This window comes from Lissotriton helveticus, chromosome 5_1 (genome assembly GCF_964261635.1).
Source record: "Lissotriton helveticus chromosome 5_1, aLisHel1.1, whole genome shotgun sequence".
In the NCBI taxonomy this organism is placed as follows: domain Eukaryota; kingdom Metazoa; phylum Chordata; class Amphibia; order Caudata; family Salamandridae; genus Lissotriton; species Lissotriton helveticus.
Genome location: NC_136065.1, coordinates 948,949,273 through 948,967,700, shown reverse-complemented (window position 1 = coordinate 948,967,700; position 18,428 = coordinate 948,949,273). Strand labels below are relative to the sequence as shown.

Sequence of the window (18,428 nt, the reverse complement as noted above, 5' to 3'; positions counted from 1 at the left end):
CCGCAGCCGGGGGGGGAACAAATGGAAATAACAGAAGATGACAGTGCCATGAAGACAATAGTGAATCTTTCGGACAGAACTCTGACAAGTAAAGAACAAGATCTATTAAGGTTGGGACTTACATTTTGCCCTACACCCTCGTTTGACTACACTCAAACGAGGATTGACCTGTACAAGTTCGTGAGAAAAGTTAAACTCCTTAAAATCCACACCTTGCATCCGAAAATAACTGACCAAGGAGCAGTCGGTGAATCTACAGCTCTAGATGCACTGACAGGCAGGGACACTGCTGTCTTGCGCGTAGCGCGAGAACTATCAGATGAGGCAAGCTCCCAAGAAGAACCTACACCAGAATTAACACAATTACTGGAAGAAGAGGGTATCAAGCAATCCGGATGCAAAAGTAAGATGACCATCAAATCAAAGTTTATTCCTAAAGCCACGCATGATGCCATCGACACGTTCCAAGAAGTAGTGATCGAGGAAATCAAGGGCCTACAAAAAAAGAAATTCAATGAAATGCGGCGGAACCTAAGCAAAACGGATTGGACACTAATCAAGGGTCTGAAAGATGATCACAATATTGTGATTAAGCCAAGTGACAAGGGTGGTAACGTGGTCATCCTCAACAAACAACAATATGAGGATGAGGCACTATTACAGTTGAAGAATTTAGAACATTATTCCCCAGTGAAAAGAGAAAGATTTAATGAAAGCATCTTGAACTTTCACACTCTGATTACTAAATGGAAAGAGAAGGGAATAATGGACAGCAAAGACTGGATGAATTTGAAATGTGAATATCCGCAACTGGCAACCTTTTACCACCTGCCCAAGGTTCACAAGAGCAGAATCTGGCCACCTGGCCGCCCGATTGTATCGGCCAAGGAAAGTCTTTTGGAAAAAACCTCGACGTACATCGACAATTTCCTGGCTCCATTGGTACGAGATTTGAGTTCGTATCTCAGAGATACAAAAGATTTTTTGAGACTTATTCAGGACATTGCCTGGGAAGCAGACTTTGTACTAATAACATTGGACATAACAAGCCTATATACCTCGATTAAGCATGAGGATGGACTGAAAGCGATGAAATACTTCCTTGATAGGAGGGCACTGAAGTACAGGTCACATAACTGTATGCTCATTGAACTTACAGAATATTGTTTGAAAAATAACATTTTCCTATTTCTAGGACAGCTATACCTGCAACAACAGGGGACCGCGATGGGAACGTGCTTCGCCCCCAGCTACGCGAATCTTTTCGTGGGCTGGTGGGAGGAGCACGTGGCCTGGGCGGATGACAACAAAGAATGGGTGGAAAAAATAGTATTATGGACACGTTACATTGATGACCTGTTCATAGTATGGCGTGGAACTGAAACTGAGGCAGAACAGTACATCGAGACTCTCAATGATAATGAACTTAACCTAAAATTCACCAGCAATATAAGCAAGCAAGAGGTGCATTATTTAGATTTGAAAGTCTATGTCCAGGGAGATAAGATTGAGACATCCCTGTATAGAAAACCGACAGCAGGGAATTCCATCCTTCATGCTGGAAGCTACCACCCAAGAAGTGTAGTCAACAATATTCCCCTGGGAGAATTCTTACGTATAAAGCGAAACTGCTCCACTGAGGAGGAATTTGCAAGAGCTAGAACAGAATCAGGGCAGAGGTTCCTTAAGAGGGGTTACTGTAAAGGTGTGCTGAAAGAAGCAGAACTGAGGAGCAATACTACAACCAGGAATGAGCTACTAATAGACAGGGCGAAATTGAAAGATACAAAGGTGAGACTGATAACTAACTTTACAGAAAAGTCTCCAGAAGTATTTCAGATCCTAAAACGGAACTGGAATATATTACAGTCCGACATTACAGTGGGTAAATTAATATCTAGCTACCCTCTAGTTACATATAGGAAAGGACATTCCCTGAAAGACCTATTGGTGAGCAGCCACCATGACCCCAAACAGAAAAGGAAGACCCCGATCCTGGGGTTCTACCCCTGCATGAAGTGCAAGGCCTGTAAAATCTCAGGAAGGTAAAGGAATACGAGGTACCAGGGAAACCGAATAAGATCATCCCCAAGCTTTTGAACTGTTATTCAGAGTTCACAGTTTACTGCCTTGTGTGCCGATGTGGCAGGAAATATGTGGGCAGCACAATTAAACAGACGAAGCTAAGAGTGCTGGAACACATGAGGGCGATCACCACCAAGGATCAGAGCTACCCAGTAGCTCGACACTATGAGCAGATGCATCATAGTAATAGCAACCTGCTCTCTTACTTTATCCTTGACCAACTAACCAAATCAGAGCGTGGGGGGGACTGGGTGAAGAAGCTCAGGATCCTCGAATCCCGGTACATTATAATGCTACAGACCAAGGCCCCGGTAGGTTTGAATAATGAGGAGGAAATGTGGATTCACATAGGCTGAGAAATAATGCTGTATGATTAGAACCTGTTAAGACACCTCTCTCTCTAAACGAACAACTGAGATCTCACAATTTCGCCCATTCAGGGCTCAATATGACTAAGAAATGTGAGATTAGCTGGCACAAACATGGGCCACGTGAAGTGAAAAAATAGCGCTTTAAACCAATCTTGTGATTTAACAAGTAAAGCCGTAAAACTACGTAATCTATGTCTAATGAAATAGATTTCTAAACTGCAATTTATGTATATATATAATACTTACGAAATATAAGAACAATAATCTATTTCCTTATGATTTTGAATAGATGTTTGTGATTGTAACAAGCGTTTCTTGGACACTCCAAGATGGCCCCCACAGTAATGGATAATAATCACTGTGCCTTCTTTTATGTTTATTTTAATCACGTGATTGTGTTACAATGTAACTTTATTTAAACTGTTTTCAAAACGCTCACTGATCGACACTGACGAAGGCGGGATCGCCGAAACGCGTTTGTTGATTTGATTATGCAGCGCCAAAAATAATAAACCTTGGCATTAAAACGACGGAGTAATTGCTGAGTGTGCCCTTCATTGTGGAACGGACCTGCGAGTGTGGACCGTGTGTGTTGGCATATATTACGCATCTCACCGTGCGTGAAGGAGGCACCCAAGGCTAAGAGGAGCGACGGATGGTGTAAAGGCGTGATAGGATATATATATATATATATATATATATATATATATATATATATATATATATATATATATATATATATATACATATATATATATATACAGCTCCTGTCTTGAAAGTTTTGGGGTGAATCAACAAGCGGGGCCTGAGAAAAAAGGGGGGTCCCAAAACATGTTTTCCCCATGTAGTTTTCCATAGGACATTTTAGACACAGCTACAGCTTGAACTGCTGAACGGAATTACACCAAAATTGGCAAAAAGGTAGCCATTGGTTCAGAAAGAGACCTTTTTGGTGGTGTAAATCTGTTCAGTAGTTCCTGAGAAATAAGAAAAAAAAAAAATTCGATAACTAGGGCAGCGGTGGGCTCACAAACCCTCTAGAGCATGAGCTTCACTGTGATTGGCTGCCAACACTACAAACCAGAAAGTGTTTGCAGCCATCTTGTGACTTGGTAGAACCGAGTCACAAGAAAACAGTGAACACAGTGAAAAAACAAGAAAAAGGGGCAGGGTAGAAACACCCTGACCCCCTAAGCCTGCTCAGGGGTTCCCACAAGGACCCCCAGGACCCAAAAAAGCATTTATTTTAAAACAAAATCGGCTGAATTTGCGCTGGGGTCACGAATCCAGCCGAGAAAATGTTAGAAAACGATGCTCGGGCTCCTGGCTTTGTTGTATTTAAGCCCCAGGGTGGGCTAGGTCCAGGAGGCACTGAAAAAAATGTGTGGGGTCCCCAATCCCCCCCACACTGCAACGGGGACCTCCACCTCCTCGGGGCTTGATTTATAAGTTGCGGAGGGGCATGCAGCCCCCCCACAGCCCCTGGGACGCCATCTCCCCGGGGCTCAGTTTAATAATTTTTTTTAAAAATGCTTGGGTGGGGCCCCAATCCCCCCCCACACTGCCCCGGGTGCACTGTATATTTAAATTAAGTCCCCTTGAATCCTGAGGGTCCCTTGGGTCCAACTAGCCCACCAGGTACCTCCAGTAAGCACCACAGAGCTGCGTTGCAGAGAGATGTCAAAAGGGGTGTGGCCTTGGACCACCTCCCTGCAACGCAGCTCTGTGGCGCTTACTGTAGGTACCCGGTAGGCTAGTTTGCCCCAAGGGACCCTCAGGATTCAAGGGGAACTTAAAACCTGCCAGTGGGTGCGTTTGCACAGTGGTGAAGGGAGGGGGCGGGACTGATGTGGCATGTGTGTACTTATTCAATCACTCCACCAACACCCAAGCCCTTATAAATTCACTATGCACTCTCCTTGCAGCACTCTAATCATCCAGTCACTAACCATGTACTCATGCAATGACCCAGTCACTAACGTATGCACTGCTGTAATCCATTAAGGACTACCTATGCAGTCCAGTAATCTCCCTGATACTACCTATGCAGTCCTCCAATCACCCAGCCAGTCACATGTCCTTATCCAATCACTACACCAAACCCAAGCACTTATACATTCAACATGCACTCTCCTTGCAGTACTCTAATCATCCAGTCACTACCCATGTAGTCATGCAATGATCCAGGCACTAACCCATGCACTACTACAATCCCTGTGTACTACCAATGCAGTCCTCTAACCACCTACACACTTCTCATTCGCTCTTTCAATTCCACTGGTAGTACCCATACAGTCCAGCAATCACCCTGTCACTCCCTGTACAGTCCTCCAGTCACCCAGCCAATACCATGTACTAATCCAAACACTACGTCAATACCCAAGCACTTATAAATTCACTCAGGCATTCTCCTAGTATTCTAATCTTTCAGTCAGTAGCTGTGTACTCATGCAATGATCCAGGCACTAACTGATCACTGTTACAATCCCATATGCCCTACCCATACAGTCCTGGACCCATTTACACACTTCTCATTTGCTCCTTGAATTCCCCAGGTAGTACCCATACAGTCCCACAATCACACTGTCACTCCCTGTGCACTCCTCCAGTCATCAAGCCACTACCATTTACTAATCCAAACACTCCAATACCCAAGCACTCATATATTTACCATGCACTCTCCTTGCAGTACTTTATTTATCCACTCAGTAACCATGTACTCATGCAATGACCCAGGCACTAACACATTCACTGCTGCAATACCTTCAGGAATACCCATGCAGTCTAGTAATCTCCCTGGTACTATCTATGCAGTCCTCCAATAACCCAGCTAATCCTATGTGCTTATCCAAAGACTGCGCCAAAACCCAAGAACTTATAAAATCACCTTGCACTCTCCTTGTAGCAATCTAATCATCCAGTCACTACTCATGTACTCATGTAATGACCCAGGCATTAACTCATGGTAAATACAGAGGAGGTCATGCTAATCACAGGGGTACCCCAACGCATAGTGTTCCCTAATGTATGTAGGTGTTTTCACTGTATTCTAAGTGTCTTTTAGCATACCACTGGCTGTAGGCCTGGTTAGTCAGAGTCAGTTTTCACCAGAACCCATCAGCAAAACGTTGGGGGCACAGGAGGACTTTCTGCTCCTCTGTTGGTTCTTTCTGCACATCTGTTCTTCTTCCTGCACTTTTCTTTGTCTTTCTGGACTTCTGTATTTGTCTAGCTTCTTTCTGCGCTTTTCTTCCTCTTTCTTCACATGTCCTACCTTTGTAGGCATAGTCAGAAAATAGCGTTTAAAAAACCTTAGAAATTCACACAAAAAACATAGGTTTCAGGGACGTTTTATAGTTAGAAATTTTCATTTAAAAAAACCTTTGAAATTCACTGAAAAAAACATAAGTTTCAGGGACGTTATAGTTAGAAATAAGCATTTAAAAAACCTTAGAAATTCACTGAAAAAAACATTGGTTTCAGGGACGTTATAGTTAGTTGGAGATTTCACTCATATAAAACCATAGAAATTCGGCCGTTATAGTTAGTAGACCTAACTATAACTCACACCCCCGCAATGCACAGCTGATGACGTCACATATTACATCACTCATGACATGCTCAGTGACATCAGTGATGACATTACTGATGACATCCCAAATGACATCACTGATGACATCATCCACGTGATCATCTGATGCACCTCCTCATACCCTAATAAAACCTTCCATACACCCACTCTAAAATACAGACCACCAATATCGAAACCATAGACAGACCAATAGTAGTTAGTACATACCTGCTCAGTAATTCATCCACCTACACACACATCCACCCACTAACCCATACAGTCACTCATACACACAGTCATTCATCTATACAGCCACTGATATATCCACTCATAAACCCATATAGACACTAACACACTGCCACTCACCCAAAGAGTTACTCATACACCTGGTCAGTCATGCAAAGAAACTATCACACACCCATTTCCTTGCTTATACAGTCATACACACCACCACACTTATTTATACAGATACTAACATATTCTTACTCTCTTAAACAATCACTCTTAGAAACACACACTCATCCATACAATCCATTGCAATCACTCACTCTCACATCTAGTCATTTATATACTCCAACATTCAGATATACAGCTCTAAAACATACGTAGTTACTCACACATGCACCACTGAGACATCCATTTACTCACCAACACACCCATACACACACCCACCCACCGATACAGGTGTTTCCATATGCACTTTTGAACCTAAACACTCAGTGAAACAACCACTCACATATCTATGCACAGAGACACACAGCCCCCACCCACCCACAAAGACACTCAGGCACCCATACAGATACTCGGACAACCAACAAGTTTGGGGATTAAGTCCCCTTGAATCCTGAGGGTCCCTGGGGTCCAACTAGCTCACTTGTTACCTCCAGTAAGCGCCACAGAGCAGCATTGCAGAGAGGTGTAAAAAGGGGTGTAGCCTGGACCACCTCTCTGCAACGCAGCCCTGTGGCGCTTACTGGAGGTACGTGGTGGGCTAGTTGGCCCCCAGTGACCCCCAGTATTGAAAGGGAATTAATTCCCCAATTTAAAACGCGCCACAGGGTGCGTTTGCAGAGTGTTGCTGGGAGGGGGTGGGCCTCGTGTTTTTTAAAACATTTTTAGAAGGGGTTTTTGTGGCCTCCCTTCTTTTTCCATTTTTTAGGCCCTGGGAACCCCATCCCCCAGGGCCTGAACCCTTTGTAAAACAAATATATATATATGAACGGGAAGGGGGCCGCATGGGCCCCCCTCCCATGGCCAATTCCGGCCCCGGGGACCCCATCCCCGGAGCATGGCCACATATCTATTTATGTTTTATGGAGGGGGCTACATGGCCCCCCTCCTGAGGCCTCTATTTGCCCCGGGGACCCCATCCCCAGGCGTCGGCCTTTATTTTTTTTAACATTTTTGGGGGGAGTGGGGCCGCGTGGCCCCCCTCCCAGCCCACTTCTAGCCCCAGGGACCCCCTCCCCTGGGGCAGGCCCTATCCGTGGGGGGAGCCCAATGCCCCCACGGTCCCACTGGCTCCCTGCGTCCTGCAGGACCCGGCATTGCTTTTCCACATGGGGAGCTGCTGATATGCAGCTTCCCTTGTGGAAAAGCATTTTGCATTGCTTCATTGAAGCAATTACAATTACATACATAGTGCCACAGGGGGGTAGCGGTCCCCGGGGCATGTGGAGGGGCGCGAGCCCCCCCACACAGGTTCTTTTAAAAAAAAAAAAAAAAAGCCCCGGGGGTGGCGGACCACGGGGCTGCTGGGGGCCATGTGCCTCCTAGCAAATATTTAAGGCTGCCTGGGCCCCCACAATTACAATACGGCATGCCCCTCGGGAGCTAAATATTAACGAAGCACGGGAGACCGCGTTTCGTGTTTTTTTTTGTTTTTGTTCACGGCAGGATCTGCGGATCCTCCATGACTTTTGCTGTTTTTCCTATGTAAACTAGGTCCTAACTATAGCTATCTACTGGTGACCGCCAGTAGATAATATATATGTGTGTGTGAGTGCGTGTGTGCGTGTGTGTGTGTGTGTGTGTGTTGCTGTGCAACATGTAGCAGCCTTGAAGAGAATAACCTTGGTATTTTAGCAAATGTGGTCAAAAACTGTTTCCATTAATCATTAGAACACATTATTTGCTGCAACGACTACAGCTCTAAAAGTGTTCTTAAAATCCACATGTTCGAACTCTTGCATCCCTCATTTACTGAACAGTGTGTGGTAAATGGCGGGACTTCTGGTAAAGCCTTTGATGTATGAATGCCTCACGGCATGTGTTATTCAAGGCTAGGTCTTGGGAATAAATACACTTCAGTGTGAAGACCGATTATGGGCTGACACCCAATGCTTTTGCAATGATTTACTATAGTGGTACTCTTGGCTGACACCTGAATTACAGGAGTAAACCCTGAGCAAGACAGGAGTACCCCTGGCTTACTCTTCAAATTCAGGAGCAAGCCAAAAGAAATACAATAGCAAGCCACAGCACAATCTTTGTAAATCAGCCCGTTTGTTTTTAGATAGAATAATCTCTTCCTTATTTTCCTGTTAATAGTTGTATACAAAGGTTTATCATGGGCCTGACATATTCCGTTAATATATCTGACAACTAGTGCAAGTATATTCAGACATCTGAAAGTTGATTGCTTCTTGGGAGCGCCTTTTACTACAAGACCTGCAACTTTTTTGTGAGTTTTAAGAGAACAGTAAGCAGTTTGTCTTTTTCCGGTGCCCAATGTAAATACGTCGTGTTTTGACTGATTTAAAATATATTAGCCGTATATCCATTAGCCAGAGGACGCCCACCTCTCTCTGTGGTATGTTCGCGCATTTAGTAGAATGGGACGGCCACCCAGCTTGCTCAGAATGCAGTTCACAGTCACCAGAACAGGACTTAAGAGGCATGACTCAGAATAGGCAATCTTAGAGGTAAAGGAGAGAGATTGTCAGCACTCAAATATGTTGTCCCATTGGTTCGGACTTTCCTACAGTTTTGACCCATAAGTGAGGTGAGTGTCTGCACAGGGGCGGTTCATCCTCGAGGGCGGAAGAGCATCTTGCAGCAGGTAAACACATCTTATTAAAATGGTAATCTATTTTTGTTTTATAATTTATCCCAGGCTCACGCGAGCCTTTGACAAATTATAACAAAATTGTATTTTTAGTGCAAGGGCAGGGGGCGAGGCTGAATGATTCCTACAATTTCGCTATCACTCTAGCCCCATCAGTGTGCATGACAGATTGGCCGGCTGTCTACAGCCAGCCAATCTGTCATGCGCACTTCAAAATCTGCAATCGCAATACTGTAAAACAGCCAAGGGATTTCAGCCACAGGCCCCTAGCTTCAAAATGAGTGTGGGGTTCACCTGCTCCAACCTATGCAGGATTGGTTTGATTTGTGCTGCAGGCGTGAAGTCCTTCTCTTTTCCTGCTGCACCCTCCAGGATCCCTCGCCACCGAGGAATTAAAATGTGAAGAGTCCTGTATCAGTAAGTACAGCAAATATGGTGGGTTTTTCAGGCATTGCGCCTCACCATATTTTAAAGTTGTCAGCCGCTACTGTGTCTGCAACGTGTTATTGACCAGTTCCATCATCAATTCTATATTAGCAAGAAATTCTCGGGCTGGGGCCCCCTAACAACTGAAGCATTAAACATCCCAAAATATGGAGTTCGCCAAATGATTTGCTTCGACCACTTCGCTCTTAGATTTATTTCCTGGTACACAAACTTGCTTGAACCAATTTATGAATTTCTACTTTTCACTACCCCAGCCCTCATACTTATAATCTTTTGGTCAATCAGATATATTTCCTTTGTGGTGAGGTGAAAACTAATTGAAAATGTGAATGGCACATATGTAAAATGCCAGCCCCAGGTTTCTCGGGGGATCACAGAAGGATCACAGAAGGATCACAGGAGCAGGTCATCCTGATAATCAAGACGTATTTCATTTCCTAAAGGACATCAAACCAACTTAAGAACACTGATCATAGAAAAATAATTATAATCATCTCCAAGTGTCCCGCTCTCCCTCTCGTATTTTGATTATCACAATATCAATAATGCAGTGACTTGAGGGTGCCAGAAGCTGCTTTTAGGTAAAAAAACGTTGCTTTATATTTCGTGTAGTTCAACCCTTAGATATTAGAAACCCATTCGTAATTTTGTGTATCTAACATTTTACCACATATTTAGGTGTTCAATGAAAAAGGCTGTCAGATGAATTAGAAGGCACATCTAATATATCACGGAATTCTATGTCATATTTACTTGGCACACAGGCGATTTAACTCTTTTTTTAACAAAACTGAAATAAGCTGAAACATACGTCTCCCTGTATATGAGGTAGAAACCACAACACCATCATGTCCTTGGGTGTGTAATGTTCTCCGATCTCCGACGCGGGGTAGCGGTGCAGTCTACCCCCGTTGGCGATGTTACGCTAGCGCTGGCGCCTGTCGTCACGCGCCAGCTATAAATAAAGGTGGCGTGTCCCAGAAGAGTCAGTGGGGACTACGCAGCAATTGAACCCAGGGGCCTCATTTATGAGGCCTTGCGTCAGTTTTGCGATGCTGATGCGTCACTTTTTGTGACGCATCGGCGGCGTAAAACATGCGCCTTGTTGCGCCATATTTAAAAAGTGACGCATCCAGGTAGATGCGTCACTTTTTAAACCCCTGCGCCACATTACACCTGCGTCAGGTATAATGTATGCAGAGGGGGCGTTCCCCCGCAAAAAGCCTTGTAATAGTGACGCAGTGAAATCTATGAGATTTCACTGCGTCACTTTTAGGACGCTGTTGCGTCAAAATCTTGCGCCTGCCTCACAGCAGGCGTAAGAGTGACTCAAGCCCTTTCACATGGGGCTTTCCCCATGTGAAAGGACGCATTGCTGGAGTTGCGTCACTTTTGTGACACACTCCAGCAATGCGTCACTTTTGCGCTTACAGATACGTCAGAAATACTGACGTATCTGTAACTCCTTGCGACATGATGAGTCATACATTAAATATGACGCATCATTGGTGTCGCTAGGAGTGCGCAGTGAAAAGTGACGCATCGCTGTTTTCACGCAGCGATGCGTCACTTTTCATAAATAAGGCCCCTGGTGTTCGGAGTATTCATTGCGGCCGCAGTGCTTACAGCAAGTGCGCTAGTGGCAACTCCCCCACCACGGGGTGGTCACACTGTGGTAGTATAGTAGTGGGCAGTGAAAAATGTCCTTCACCGGTTTTCTAAATATGTGTTATTATAACAAACTAAGGCACTAATTATGAGTGGGTCTGTGCTTTGCGCCTGGGTAGGAATTTCGAGTTGGGTGTTATTTGTCCTACATTTTAATTATCGGGTGTGTTAAATAGCTCACTATTCAGTCAATTTCAACAGTTCAAACCTGCTGGAATTTAACACAGGAGAAATGTACAGTATTCTCCATACCATGGGATTTATCACACTCAATAAATAACATACCCCAGGGCGTTGTTATCTCGGTGAATAAAAAGCAACTGGATTCCAAGAAACTCGGAATCGGGGCATAAGTGTCTGTGAGTTAGTCGTCAGTCTATAACTCGTCTCAGTCTAAAAGTGCAAAAATACTGCTACTTTTTGTAACCACATTATTTGCAGCCGGAAGCAGCTAAAGACCAGCAGCATGTTTACTCTTCCTTAAATGTGTTTTTCATTCTGTTCTTTTAGATGTGCAGAGAATACCTTATTCAGGAAAACCAAAGCAGCAGGAACATTTTGGCAGAGTTGAGTAAATGTGCTCATCAGGTATGGCTTTTACTGAGCTTATCATGAGTATTAAACAAATTCGTTTTTTTTAATGATCCGTGTATTAAATGCTGTGAATGCTTTCCAGTTTGTCAATTTAGAGTCAGCATGACACATTATTTATCAATTTGTGGCTGCACTTTATGTTCCGTAAATTGCTCAGAATTATTAAAACGTTAGTGTCCCACTTAGAATGGGATTATGGGAGCCATGGGTTACATAAATTCCTATGACATTATTTCAATCAGATTCATTACAGGCCATAACAGGATGAGAATAAGATTTCATTAAAAGATATGCACCAAATGAGCTTTACAAAGAAGTACCAGAGTAATAATGTTTCTAATTCTCTGTGCTTTCTCCTACAAATGTTGAAGCCTGTGTTAGATTTTTAGAGCTTTTATATAGGTTTTTAGGAACAGTAATACCTTTTGAAACAAGCATTTACAATGCAATGGTTTCGCCTTTGGAAAAGTTAGAGCTATTGGCATTGTAAATGACTAAATTTGTATTTATGTGTTGGTTTTGAAAACAGATGAATAAATGGCATTGTCATTTACATTGCCATTAGCTTAATCTTAACTGCAATCTTAACCATTTCAACAGACTGAAAAGCCTAAATGCAAAGGGCCTATCCTTTCTCGAGTGAATGCTTCACTGCCATCCATGCATGCCAAAAAAGTCCTGTGTGCGAAGTCTTGCCTCATTACTCTATAGGGAATTAATCCTTTTTTATAGGATCTGAAACCTGAATAGCTAGACTAGTGATCATATCATATTTCTTCAAAGTAATATTGGTTGTGAGAACATCGGGACAATCCGAATAGGAGCTGGAGGGACATCCCCATCCTTCTTGGGGATAAAGCTTCAGTCAACTTGTAATGAGCCCCTTAACCAGCTAAACCAACACTCTAGACAAAACAGAAATACGATTTGTGACAGAGAGAAAGAACTAAGACGCAAAGGATACAGACAACTGCGTAACCAGCAATCCATTGCCTTCTGCATGAAACAGCCCAGAGCTAGGTCAGCTATGAAAAGCACAAGCCTTTGCGAGTGACTACATGTCCCCTGATTTGGTGGCATTTCTAGATTTGAGTCCTTCTAGGCACTTTCTTGGCTATCATGCAACACAAGACCAGTAAAATCCATAAAGAGAGTCTATTGCATGGCTCCTTCCTCCTCCAATGAAATTCTCTTTAAGACGTGAATTCAGTCCCAGGAAGGTGATGCCTAAAAGTGGTTTGTGGTTATGCAGATGCTCATACTAACTGCTTTGCCTTCTAGGGCTGACGGAGGACCTCTCACAGAGCCCCATTCACCCACCAGCCTCTCACAATGAACGTATGTGAGTGGTGGGGTCACTAAGATCACCCCAATATCGCTCGTCAAAAGAGGTGACAGGAGTTACCATTTTCGTTAGCCTACTACCTGCAACTCCTGGAAGCAACGAACTGCGGGAGGACTACACAGCGGTGATCTGAATCAGATACCACGAAGTTTACAATGAGTACCTTCTCCCAGGAAGGTTCTGGTAGACAGAGGTGGAAAGTTAATCCCACAATACAACAAGCGAGCTCCGCACTGCTGCACTCACCACAGAAGTCCCCGGTCACCGCCGTGCTCAGCCGACGCTCTGATGCGGCAACTCCTCTCTGTTGGCGACCTCCCACCACTCCGGCCCAGAGGCCCGCACAGCCGCCGGAGGAGCTGCAGATCGGTGGTTTTATGTTTTATATAGAGTGCTGCATTAGCTTGGACGTTGCTATGCTATACAAAACCGTGTTACAGGTACATACATAATGTATAAACCTTTACCTCGTCTGTCAAAGATCTTTGCTGCTCGACAGGCTTTCTAGGATGCAACACTGCCGGTGTGGATGAATAGTATCCTTGATGCTAAGTAGGTTAATGCTTCAGGAGAGGCAGGTTTAATATCCTGTAAACAGCGATAGGTGTCATCTCATCTCCGTGAGAAACAGAAGCACTTGTTATGTTGCAGAAGCAGTTTCAAAACTGGAAAAGTCAGAGCCATGGCATGACATCAGATCAACTATACGAGCAGTACGCCTATTCCAGACAAGCAGCTGAGCTTCTTTTGACCAACCTACCTTTACTTCATGCCAACGTTGCAAATTCCTTTGGAAAATTGCAAATGAGTTAATGGGAGGATATTTTGAGCTTAAATATTCCTTTCCTGGCCATCATGTCCTAGTATTCTGGCAGCAGAATGAGACAGTTAGTGGTTCCTTAAGTGGATCATTAGAGGCAAGATAAGTGCACCAATGTTATGGTTCAATTCACCAGCAAACTGCCATGTTGTGTGCCCGCTAAACCTATTTGGAGTGCTGTTTCACTACACATAAGCTACAGTGTTCTTTTAAGCCTACGTAACTTTTCCGATTCCAGAGCTCCCCGCAAAATATTAAATCTGAATGCTGCATGCGTTCCTGGAGTGCAGCCCCCAGCTGTTTTATCGACTCACCTGACTTCCCAAGTCCCATTTCAACAGACTGAAAAGCCTGGTGTCCGGCGGACACCAGCCCAAATACGGCCGTGGGGTGCCGGTAGGAGAGGGGGGTGGGGGGTGGCGGGGGCAGAGGATCGGGTGCAAGCGAGCTCCGCACTGCTTGCTGCTGGTAGGAGAGGGGGGGGGTGCAGACTCACCGCGATAGCAGCTCCGGCCAGCAATGTCCCGACGGCCGATTTTGATGCTGCGGAGACTCTGGTGTTCCGCGGCTGTGTGGTTTGTGCCTCTCATCTGGAAGAAGGGAGCCATAAGGATGCCGCCAAAGACAGTTTCCTGGGGAGAACGGAACATCTCGAGCATCCGCTCAGCCCCAGCTTCATGAAAAAATGGCGGCCGCAAACATCAGGCAAAAAAAAAAAAGTAAACACCCACAATGGGCCCACCTCTTCGTGACGGCAAAAAAAGGGGCGGGATGAGTAAAAATGGCAGGAACGTCCACGAATCTGCTCGCAGAATGACGAGCAGATCTCTCTTCCAATGGCTAGCCTCCATTTATGGAGCTAGCCAATGTAAAGAGAGGGTGGGACAACACACACATACTGTAAACATTAGATTTCGCCTGCGCCGAAAAGCTGCGCGATGCGCAGCTTTCGACAGGCGAATCCTAAAAATGCATGCATGTTTACAGTTACTCTATTAGGGCCCTCGGTACGAATGGGCCAGTAATTGGTGCAATATTGATCACACATGATAAAAACAGACTGCTGTCTCGGAATTCATTGAGGCAATCAATGACACCAAATTACATGTATTCACTGATATTGGGGAATAACCTGCAGATATCTGAATTTCGCAATATGTGACCTGCCTTTTACTCCTACTTAAATGTATTCAAGAGATGATTTTTTTTATCATAACAAAGGTTACCGCACCTATCACAATTTAATGGCCAACTCGTACGATCACTTTTAAGAAACTACTAATGAAACCACGTGTTAAGTGAAAGTCAAGGACGCTACTGTAGATCGGCACAAAGTACTAACAGTAACCAGCAGAGGCTACACTAGAGCCAAATTTCGGGAGGGGCTACTATAAATCTCGGGGGAGGGCTGATTCTTCCAGCAATATGCAGAGTGGAGATGCAGGGGCTCTAAGAGGGGGTGAAAACACAACAAAGCCTAGTTAACAAGTAAATGGCCTTTTAAAGACCTGTGAAGTACTCGGGTACGGCTGAGTGTGTGCCCTGGAAGCTGTCTCAGTTGGGCTGCAACACACGACGTGGGGGGCTAAAGCCATTTGAGCCCAATGGGCGTTGCGTGCCTGGTAACTAGTGTGCCCCAGGAAAGCATTTATCTGGTTTGGTTGGGGGTCATCCAAGCCTATTACAGAATGGCCTTTGGATGTGAGAGGCTATATTTCCCACTCCACACCTGGTGCCAAGATATACCATTAAACCCTGACCTCTCCAGCACTTGGTTAACTAGATGGTCGTCTTCTGCAGCTCCGATAACCTCTGGAGGTGTCCCAGCTATCCAAAGGGAAGTGTAAACAATTATGTTGTACAAGTAGGCAACAACGATAATGGTTTATCAGCTGCTCAAAAGGTGAAGATTCAAAAGGGGGTGGTGATGGACAGAGTATCTGAATTAAGCAGAACACTCCTACCCAGTCAAAAGATCAGGGCTTGAACCATCACCGTTTTTTAGCTCACTGCACCATCCCAGTTCAGAACCTGGCTACATGCAAATTAGTCTGACCCTGGCCCAGTGCATCATGGGAACAGGGCAGACCAAACTACCAAGCCAATTCTTTACTGGAAAGGAAACAAGCTTCCGGGGACCGGTTTCTGGCATTACAGCCGTCTTCGGCCCGGCTTGCTTGAATCCTGATGGTGCAGTGAGCAAGGGACTCATGTCTGAGCATACCCTTCCACACTTGTGGTGGCCAAAACGATTCAAAAGGGGGTGGTGATGGACAGAGTATCTGAATTAAGCAGAACACTCCTACCCAGTCAAAAGATCAGGGCTTGATCCATCACCGTTTTTTAGCTCACTGCACCATCCCAGTTCAGAACCTGGCTACATGCAAATTAGTCTGATCCTGGCCCAGTGCATCATGGGAACAGGGCAGACCAAACTACCAAGCCAATTCTTTACTGGAAAGGAAACAAGCTTCCGGGGACCGGTTTCTGGCATTACAGCCGTCTTCGGCCCGGCTTGCTTAAATCCTGATGGTGCAGTGAGCAAGGGACTCATGTCTGAGCATACCCTTCCACACTTGTGGTGGCCAAAACGATTCAAAAGGGGGTGGTGATGGACAGAGTATCTGAATTAAGCAGAACACTCCTACCCAGTCAAAAGATCAGGGCTTGATCCATCACCGTTTTTTAGCTCACTGCACCATCCCAGTTCAGAACCTGGCTACATGCAAATTAGTCTGACCCTGGCCCAGTGCATCATGGGAACAGGGCAGACCAAACTACCAAGCCAATTCTTTACTGGAAAGGAAACAAACTTCCGGGGACCGGTTTCTGGCATTACAGCCGTCTTCGGCCCGGCTTGCTTGAATCCTGATGGTGCAGTGAGCAAGGGACTCATGTCTGAGCATACCCTTCCACACTTGTGGTGGCCAAAACGATTCAAAAGGGGGTGGTGATGGACAGAGTATCTGAATTAAGCAGAACACTCCTACCCAGTCAAAAGATCAGGGCTTGATCCATCACCGTTTTTTAGCTCACTGCACCATCCCAGTTCAGAACCTGGCTACATGCAAATTAGTCTGGCCCTGGCCCAGTGCATCATGGGAACAGGGCAGACCAAACTACCAAGCCACTTCTTTACTGGAAAGGAAACAAGCTTCCGGAGACCGGTTTCTGGCATTACAGCCGTCTTCGGCCCGGCTTGCTTGAATCTGATGGTGCAGTGAGCAAGGGACTCATGTCTGAGCATACCCTTCCACACTTGTGGTGGCCAAAACGATTCAAAAGGGGGTGGTGATGGACAGAGTATCTGAATTAAGCAGAACACTCCTACCCAGTCAAAAGATCAAGGCTTGATCCATCACCGTTTTTTAGCTCACTGCACCATGCCAGTTCAGAACCTGGCTACATGCAAATTAGTCTGACCCTGGCCCAGTGCATCATGGGAACAGGGCAGACCAAACTACCAAGCCAATTCTTTACTGGAAAAGAAACAAGCTTCCGGGGACCGGTTTCTGGCATTACAGCCGTCTTCGGCCCGGCTTGCTTGAATCCTGATGGTGCAGTGATCAAGGGACTCATGTCTGAGCATACCCTTCCACACTTGTGGTGGCCAAAACGATTCAAAAGGGGGTGTTTTAATAGGACCATGCTTTTCTTTAGATTTAACATATAGTCCACAATGGCATGAGCTGGAAATCTCAGGTTGCCTCCCCAATACATTTTAACTAAAGTAAGGGGACTGTTGGAAATTGGGTTACTGGTTAAGGGAGGTGAAACTGTTCTGAAGCAGAAACCACAATCACTGTCAGGGCAAGGCACAAGCGAACCTCAGAATAACCTGTGCTTAACCCTCTGGTAGCTTGGCACCAAGCAGTCAGGCTTGACTTGGAGGCAATGTGTAAAGTGTGTATGCAGCACTTCAAATGTAATGAAGTTAAAACACAACACAAGAAAAATCCCACAGGAATTTAGAAAATAGAATACATTATTTGAGATGCAAATGACAAAAATCCAATCAGTAGGACCGGAGATATGCAATTTCAAAGACTATGTGAAAAAAGTGCCTAGAAGTGCAAAGCACCAACTGTGGTTATCTGGTCGCATCAAACCAGGACAAAGTCACAAGTTCAGACCAACTGCAACAAAGTGTAGTTCAGATACAGGGTACAAGTTAGGCCCTCTGAACTAGAGTACCTTAAATTCAGGTTGCAGAGCGTTTTGAGATTCTGCGTTAAAGATGCATCACACAGAAGTGGTTCCAAGGAGCTGTGAAGTGAGGTCCTGCACCATCATCAAGGATGCCGCCAGGGAGAAGCTTATCATGCTAAGTCCTGTGTCCAACATGCAGTGAACACCGGCAGTTCTGAAGAAGCAGCAGGGCTATGATGGAGGGTGTTGCATCGTCTACGTGAATGCTGTTAACAAGGGTCTTGTGATGTGATGGCCTGCATCGAGGATGC

At 45.1% G+C, this 18,428-nt stretch overlaps 1 protein-coding gene across 1 annotated transcript in view; it reads left to right on the top strand.

Annotated features, from left to right (window-relative positions):
- The window catches only part of KNDC1 (kinase non-catalytic C-lobe domain containing 1), a 654,634-nt gene that overhangs the window by 457,493 nt on the left and 178,713 nt on the right, over positions 1–18,428 (top strand). The window contains exon 11 of the mRNA XM_078640463.1: positions 11,720–11,797. Coding sequence (XP_078496589.1) covers positions 11,720–11,797 — 78 coding nt within the window. The remainder of the gene's footprint in view (positions 1–11,719; positions 11,798–18,428) is intronic.